We start from the raw sequence: 8732 nt of genomic DNA on the forward strand, positions 1-8732 counted from the left end.
AAGCAACCTGTATTGTTAGGTAGACTTAAACCCACATTTGCTTGTTAAAACCGTGGAGAAAAAAATTTGTTTGTCCTTCCTSAAAACATTTTCCTTTAAGCTCAGCATAGCTGAGCTGAGTAATGCATTTACTTTAACACTCAGGATCTTTTACCTATAACTGAGCAGCTTAATCCAGGCCTGCACTGTGTGCTCCCCACCAGGATCAGGGCAGGGGTGTACCAGGAATATCCACCAGCCATGCACGGTGTTTGGAAGGAACAAGGGCAGGTGCTGCATTGGCTTGGATTGTGTTTCTGCCTTGCAAACAGCTGTGCTGTGAGTGTGTGAGCTCGCTGTCCTTGCAGTGAGCTCTGTACAGCTCCTGTAACAAAGCTGGAGAGCCGGGAGCARTGCCCTGGCTGCTCTCTGTCTCTGRTAATGTGGAGGAATGYGCCCMGCCAYGGCTCCTTATTCCACTGGCCACCCTGAGTATTTCTGGTGGAGGGAGGCAGAGGAGGGTGATRTGAGTCCTGTCAAAGAGGCTGAGCCCGGGGAAGGGCTGCAAGACCCTGTTCTTCCCCAGCCCTGACCCATCTCAGCCGGCACACATCCCCATGGGTTGGGAGCAGGGAAGATCCTGGAAACCCAGAAAACACAAGGGATGGGTCAGGACTGAGCGCCGAGCCCGGGCGAGGAGCAGGAGCTGGGCTGCTCCTGCTAAACAGCTTAGACCGAGCCTTCACGGCCACTTCCCTCCCGATCCAGCACCGCATTCCTGCGGCATCCAGGGCGAATCGCTSGGAGGAACGCGTTCAAAGGAATCAAGGCAGGAGCGGGGTCCGTCCGCCCCAGAGCGCCGGCAACAGCAGCGGGCTGGCTCTTGCTGTGCCTCCCTTGCTGACTGCGTGGTCASTGAGCAGAGGAAAGGAACTTGGAGATGCCCCAGAGTGAGGTCGTACCCTGTTGATTTATTTTTTCTCTTCCTGGAGACCTTCTGTCTCCCGCTGCCTGGGCAGGGAATTTAGGGATTTACTGTCAGGACTGACTTATCTGCTCACTTGGCACAAGAGAGGTGCCTGTGGTAGGCAGTCTGGCTCATACCCTGTACCTTTTTTCCCCCTTTCTAGTCTTCTTGATTAGCGTRGTTTCTATTCTTGTTAAACCATTGACTTTTTTTTTTTTCCTTCACAAGTAGAGAGAATAAGGTGTTGATCCCTTCCTGGGTACTGACCGTGTCTGTGGACAGATGTTCCCCACCTCCATGTCCAATCCTGGCAGAGGTGACTTGGTGTGGCTGTCACTTGATATCTTTGTTTCCTCCCTCTCAGCAACATCTCAGGCTTCAGGGCTCAGAGTGCTGGGGGAAACCAATGCCCCAGGAGAGGCTCTGGGTGTGGTTTTTGGGGCCAGGGACYTCCTGCTTCTAGGGCTGAGCATCTTTCCACCAGTCCTCAAGTGTCTCCTAATCATCCTGCATCCTCTAAAAACACCTCCAGCTGAGCAGGGGTGCAGGACTCTGGATTTGAAGGGAGAAATGTGGGGTTTTGAAATGATGCCACCAGCAGTTCAGAGACCTTCACTCCAAGCAGTGGTTGGATGCAGATCAGAACAAAACTCTTTTTAAAGACCCCCAAATGCCCATGGACATGGATTTGGGTCTGTTTCCAGGGCAAKTTTCTCCAAACTCCAAGAAAATTATGTGTATCCTGCCCTGGGAATTTTCCAGTGCAATTCAGATGCCATTTGATAGGACTCACGTGGGATCCATCCCAGTCTGAGATAGCTGTCTAGGCACGAGTCCCTGAGGTGATCCACTGAAAAGAAGTGTCCAAGGTGGGGAAGAAATCTCCTTATAAATGTATCAATTTTTCTCTGGTGACTGTTGGAAAAGATGACTTTCCTTGACTGGCTTTATCTAAGGAACTTAAAGTGAAAGCCTGCTTTTAGTGGGGAGTGAAATGAGGAAGAAAAACAGTGCTGAGACACCTTGGGGTTGTTGTAGTCTGGCAGAGGCTTCGGGTAGGCAGTGCTTCATACACCCCAAAAATCCCCATCTCTAATACTTTGAATGAAGTGGAGAGTTGTGCTACAAACACTACATTTCCTGTGACAAATGCTGACCCAAAATTCAGTAAGGGAACAACAGCCACAAGAATTTCTTTCTCCATCTCCTATGCATCTTGGTGATTCATATGAGGTCCTAGGGTGAAATCCTAGCCCACGTCCATTAATTCCAGTGATGCTGGATATGTCCCTGGGGCCCCAATCCTGTACCTCGGAAAGGTGCTGTTCTTGCAGCAAGAAAAGGTGATTTAATTCAGCACTGCCGTGCCACCACCACTTCACCCAACACAATGCTTTAACAGTGCTAACGGGGACTTTTCCACACTTCAGCACGAGTGTTAATCTTGGCTGAAAAATCCCAGTAAGTGGAGGTTAAGTCTCTCCATCCCAAACCYAATACTCCCCACTGCCAGACCTCTCCTGCTATCCTTTGATTCACCGTCTTTCTTTCCATACAACATGCTTGCTCCCACTGGAAAGACTTTTAGGCWGTGTGACTCCAGTGTTTTTTAGCAGTGTTGCCATGAGGGAAATGCATGAGGAGACAGCTGGGATTCAGCTTCTCTCCCTGTGGTAGGTGAAGGGCAAGGCTTGGGTGCCACTGCTGGGTTTTGAGTGACTTGAATTGTGTAACGCTAAATTCAACCACTTACGGATGTTTGTGGTGGATGAACACTGCCATCACACCTTTATCCATGGCACCTTTATCCACTGTGCCACTCAAATCAAGCCTGTAGAAGGCAGATACGTGTCTGTCAATCAGAAAAAATGTACATATACATCAGTTCAGGGTGTTTGGTAAAGGGCTTGCATGCTTATAATGTGATGCTCCAAAATCAGTTTGTAGGGTTAATGATTGGACTTGATGATCTTGGAGGTATTTTCCAACCTTAATGATTCTATGATCATATTCTATTTATTGCAGTGCTGATTTCTTTGGCAAATGGACAGATTTTGTAAACCTCCTAGATACGGTGAAATTTTTAACTGGCTATAATTGTGATAAGGYCTCTCAGACAAATACTCAAATATATTTAATATGCAGTTTCACAGCTGTAGGCTGTCTGGGATAAATCTTTGGGATCTGTATGGTTCCTGTGCCACCTTTCTCATGCCATCTCCTGGTACTGCTCCTGGAGTGTAGCACTGCTGAGGATGTCCTCCTAACAAAACTCTGGAACAAGCACACATGCAGACAGATCTCCAGAGCAAACAACTCTTCTGAACTGTGGGTCACTAGGGAATGTAAATTTTGGAAGGGAATTTGGAAAAGAGGCTTGTCTAAGGAGCCATTTCATGGTCCTTTTCTTGATTTCCCAAGCATCCAAGTAGTAATGTGGACTGGTTAACTTCTCACCTGCTTGTTCAGCAGCTGGGCTGGTTATCTAGGCAGTGCTGGGCTCACAGCTATAACAGTTACACAATTCTCAGCACCAGTTTAAGGATAACTTGGTTGCAGGCAGGTGAATCACAGCCCCAGCAAGGGCAGGACAGCACWCACACTTAAAAATCATCATCATCCCTGCTACAGAGCCCTGTGAAAAATGTTGTTTGTAACCAGCCAGGGAGAATGAGAGGACTCCACCTTGTTATTTTTCCCCATGTAGAAGGAACAAAGTGTTTATTTTCCAGCTGGTAGTCTTGCAATTTGCAGACAGGCATCCAGTTATCAAGCTGGGCTCTTCCTATCGCTTCCCCTGTTGGCAAACAAAGCCGTGCGTGTCCGATAGTGCCTCAATTTTTTATAATTGTGCCATTCCCGTGATGTCTCTGGGTATCTCCAGATAATTTAAGCACTAAACTGTGTGTTTCAGACTGCAGAGTGAGGAATGTAGAGAAACAGTATAAGTAAATGAGCTGGCTAGCTTTTTTGATGGTGTTTGAGAAGTTTCTGAGTGGCTCTACAGAGCAGGTCTACCTCTACTGACAGAGGACCAACCTCAAAAGGTTTGGGAATGTGTCTAGGATGGGGCTGATGCCATATCTGATGTCTGCTATTGCCCCACCAGCCAGCCCAGACAGATGAAATGCACTTGGGTTCACACAACCTCCCACTTCAGCCGCACAAAATGTTTGTTCCTCTGCATTGGACTCTGGCATTGTCACTGCATCCATGGAAAATGCAGGAAATCCCTCATGAAGTAGAGTTTCCACCTCACGTCTTCCCAACAAACATATTTCCCTAACTCCGTGTCCTCCTTTACGGGGATTTAAATTCAAGAAATGTTCTGCTTGAGGTTTTGCAAGGGTTTGGCAAACACAAAAGCCAAGATGTGCTGGCTGTTTTCAAAGAGCGCCTGGAATGAGCTGTGATCAAAACCAAACTCCCTCCTTTTCAGCACTATTTCTGGCCCTCTATCTGTGAGCTCCCTCTCTCCCTAGCAGGCATTTATAAAAGAGCCCTAGTAAGAGAACAATTGGGGCAAGAATTTGCCTTACAGCAAAGCCCTGCAGTGCTTTTGCACAAGGAACAAGAGCTTCCAAGGGAGTGGAAGCAGTTTGTGTTTGTGTTGACTGGCCATGGTTTCCCACTGCTGGGGGTTTCCAAAGCAAATGAAATGTTATTCATCAAGGCAGGCTCCCACCCCAACCTTCAGTTGTTGAAAATACTACAAAGTAAGATGGAAAGAAACATGTAATCCTTCATCATCACAGTCAGGATTTACTTGTTTATTTAGATTCCCCGTCTGTTCCAAATGTTCTGCCAGAGAAAGCCCATCCAGACTGCAGGAGTTCTTGACAMACATAAAAAAAATTCAAGATCTATTTAGAAGATAAATCCAGCAGAAGCCACTGCCTGTCCTCACAGTATAGCAGCAAGATAAAAGTCCCACATGGACAATAAAATATCTCAGGATGATTTTTGTAGAAAAAAAAAAAAAAGGAAGAAGGCACCTGAGAAGAAATAGATTTTGATGTGGATCTCCTAAATCAGACACTTTTTGGTGGAGGTGTCCTTGAGCTCCAGGTACCTCCTTTTGTTCTGCCTGGAAAATGTTAAAGTTATGGGACCATGGATGCTCCTAGGGACTGCTGAGATTTTACCCTTTAGGGTTTTGTCTTATAAAAACTCATATAATGAGGTGTTTAGGACGCCTCTGTTCTTGGGAAGGCAAAAAATAACCAGTTCTGTGTTTGACAGGTGCTGTCCTTATTTCACATATTGACATAAAGAGCAAGGGGCAGGCTCTTGTCAGAGTTTAGGGGTTTCTGAAGGGTGCTAGGGTGAATCAAAATTAGAGTTTTCCAAAAGTCATACCCCTTGACGTGAATCCCAGTTCTGCACCAGAATTAGGGCAACCTTCCTCCAAAAACTTCATGTGGCTTCAGTGAGCTGAACAGATCTGACAAAACAGTTCATAAAAGTAATTGTCAATCCCTGGTACCATTAAGATCTACAATTTTGGGTCATAACTAAATACATGAGTGCAAGGGAGGATTTTACTTAAAAAGATACAAAAAAACCAGAGTAAAAGTTCCCTCCATAAAAGCATTCTGCCTTTGAAAAAGTGGTGAGGTATYTTCTGGAATGCCTGAATTAACCCTTGCTATGATAAGTGTTTGTGTAAAGCTCACCTGCTGCTGTCCCCACAGCTCATGTGCTCCTCGGTGCAGAAAGCCCTGTTTGAGGAGGAGGACAGGGTGAAGAAGCTGCAGCAGAAAGTGGCGACGCTGGAGAAGCGCAACAAGCAGCTGCGAGATCGAGTGAAGAAAGTCAAGAGGTCTCTCCGGCAGGCCAGGAAAAACTCCAGGCACATGGAGCTGGTGAACAGAAAGCTCAGCGAGAAACTTTCCTCGGCAGGTGGTCAAATCCCCTACATTAACTCTTTGAAGCAGGAGAACTCCCATGCCACCTACCTTAAGGTATAATGCAAGGGTAAGTGCTCAGATGAGCAGTGGAGGTGAATTTTGCCTGCTTTAGATCAGGGTCCGGCCCTCACACCTTGTCTGTGCTGTGCTTCAAACCTCACATGGAAAACAAATCTGAACTTGCCTTAGGCACAGTGCTGGTTTAAACAGGAATGCCAGCTGGATTTGGCACAGCCCAAAGCTGTCTCACTGGACACAAGGCCTGACAGTCACCTGTGCTTCTCCTCCCTCACCCACCTCCACCACCAGTTTTAGGCTGTCTTTGATAGAATTGCCAGCCCAGCCCCTGGGCCATTGCAGGCACTTGACAAAGGAGCTCTTCCTGCCACTTKACCTCCTCCCCATGGGCTGGGCAAGGAAGGCTTGGGATGTAGAGATGGATGTGRTGGGGAGGATGCAGCCATGAATGCCCTTTATGCCCTCATCACCCCCAAGCTCTCAACCTTGCTTTAAGCTTTACTAAAGTCCACACCTGGTGCCTGGGCAAAGGCCATGTTTGAGACACAGTTTGTGCCTCTCCTCAGCATGAAATATAGGTGTGCCCAAATTGTCTTAAGATTGTTTCTATATRTCTTTAAATATTCTAAATAAAATATATAATAACTTTTATTTTTCCAAGAAGTGCCTCAAGGCTCTCAGTAGCTCCCTCAGGTGCCTTTATMATTGGTCAGCCAGCGGGGTTGGAAACTGCATAATTTCAGGGCTGTGTCTGAGACCTAATCCTGCAGTCAGGAGTGGACTTTGCCTATGAGTGGGTGTTGGATCAGGCCCAGCAGGCAATTTCAGATCCCATTCTCAAGGAGGTTTAATTTACAGTGTGGACAAAGCTTCGAGTTTTGTAGTCATTGAGGTATAATGGAGGTTGCTGGGCAGCCTCACTAGGTTACACTTAGAGCCTRTAGAGACCACACCAATATCAACAGGGCATTCAAAATTTAGGTAGTTTATATATGTATATATTTTAAAATCCTATAGAAAATATTTTTATTACACATTTGATATAGTCTAATTTCTTAAAATATGAAGTAAAACCTGTTTCTYGGTTATCTTGTAAAAAAGAAAAGTTCATTATTTGCTTTATTAGACATTTATAAACTGACTTTTGCTCAGGCAGTGTGAGTTTAGGCATCAGTATCCATGGCTGATAATGCTTTGAACTATCCCAGCACTTGGAAAAGCCCATATCAGCTTTCACACGTGAGCTTCAGTCCAAGCAGAACACAAAGTTGACTCTCATTACCTTCCAGTTTTACTTCTTTTGGAAATTCAATTTTTTTTCCCTCTTGAAATAATATTGGCATTTCTTAAGATTCTGGCTGCTCCACTGGTTTCAAAGGCTCCACCTACCACATCACCACAATTTGAGTTGTTTTCTGCTGGAGTCAGCAATGCTRTTTCCTGAGAATTACTACAGAACTTAGGCTTCCGTAGAAGCCATCAAGAGATTTTTAACTCCAAAATTTAAATCCATAGAAAAGTAACTACTTTTTTATTGTTTCATTTTCTTGTTTTTAAACTGCTGTACAGTTTAAAACTGCTGTATACATGAACTGGTTTTCCTGGGATAGGTAWTAAAAGCTTGTATTTTCATTTTTTGTTAAGAAAAATATTCCCTCTGGTATTCATTCATGTTYTATAAGTGTTTGTATAAAGCTGAGAAAGTATAATTCATGTAGCTACACCTTTGCTATTCCTAAAGATTTTCCAAACACATTGTTCAATATCTTTTTCTTTGGCTGTTATTTTTGTTGCCTGATGAAAAGATTGGAATTTTCTTTCTATTTCTCCCTTTGTCTGCTTTAAAAAAAAAGTAAAACATTTTGTTCTCCTTGTATGTTTTGTGAGAATTTTGTTTATTTTGAAAAAAAAAACCAAAAAGAACCCCCCAAACACAAAGTCCAAATGCAACCCAAAATGCTCTCACTGGGTACAAAACCCAAAAAGGTGTTTCCTTATGAGTTTTTTCCTTTTCATTCCTGCTTGGGTTTGGATAATTTCCAGAGATAAGGACTAGCAGTCAGATCAGGTCTCAACCCTCTTGACAAGTAACAGGGGATGTCAAACCTAAATAAAAATGCCATTAAGGTGTCAGCACTGATTGCCTGTCCCTGCTGGTGACAGTGTCCAGAGAGTGACCAGGAAGGCTGCACGTGCAGGAAAACAAGAGGGATGAGGAATTTGTGTCATGACTCCCCAGGCTGGCACACATCACACAGGGCCTGACACACACTGTAATTTTTAGATCCACTCTGTAGCAATTTCAGGGAGCAGCTAACCTGGAGATCTGCAAAAAGGGCAAAATTTCCTGCCATTTCCAAGAGTAATGGGAAAGGYATGATCAAATATATTCCTCTTGAAAAGCTATGAGGGAGGGAGGGAGGGAGGGACAGAGATGCAGAAATGAGGAGGTCAGAATRGCTGGATGAGTTGGCAAGGGATGGGGTAGAAAACAAAAAAACAGCATGGTAAAAATAAAGAAAGACAAAAACTTCCCTGTTTGGTTAGAAACAACACCAAATGTGTTAGCCCCTTTTGAGAARTACAAGATGCTTTAAAATTAGTAACTGATTTTGGAAAACATATCAGGATCTTGAAGGCTGCCAGAACCTCTGCAGGACCAGAGCTGGGGATTTCCAGAGCAGATGGACACAACTGGAGACAAGGATGGGATTTTTGGCATCTGTGTTCACTCTGGGGATGTTTTGGTGGACAAAATTCCTCTGATGGATTCAGAGAATGACAAGAAGAAGTGAAAGAGCAAAATTAATAGTAATAGGACAGAATAATAGTAACAAGGACAGAGAGAGAGGGGAGGG

General features: G+C 44.8%; 1 protein-coding gene across 1 annotated transcript in view; it reads left to right on the top strand.

Moving 5' to 3' along the window:
- Positions 1-7739, top strand: part of CCDC3 (coiled-coil domain containing 3) — a 34201-nt gene extending 26462 nt beyond the window's left edge. Inside the window, exon 3 of the mRNA XM_057366457.1 lies at positions 5641-7739. Coding sequence (XP_057222440.1) covers positions 5641-5916 — 276 coding nt within the window. The 3' untranslated portion in view covers positions 5917-7739. The remainder of the gene's footprint in view (positions 1-5640) is intronic.
- The last annotated feature ends 993 nt before the right edge of the window (positions 7740-8732 follow it).

The sequence above is a fragment of the Malurus melanocephalus genome, unplaced genomic scaffold (genome assembly GCF_030028575.1).
Source record: "Malurus melanocephalus ecotype Western Australia unplaced genomic scaffold, MMel_1.1 scaffold_65, whole genome shotgun sequence".
NCBI classification, from domain to species: domain Eukaryota; kingdom Metazoa; phylum Chordata; class Aves; order Passeriformes; family Maluridae; genus Malurus; species Malurus melanocephalus.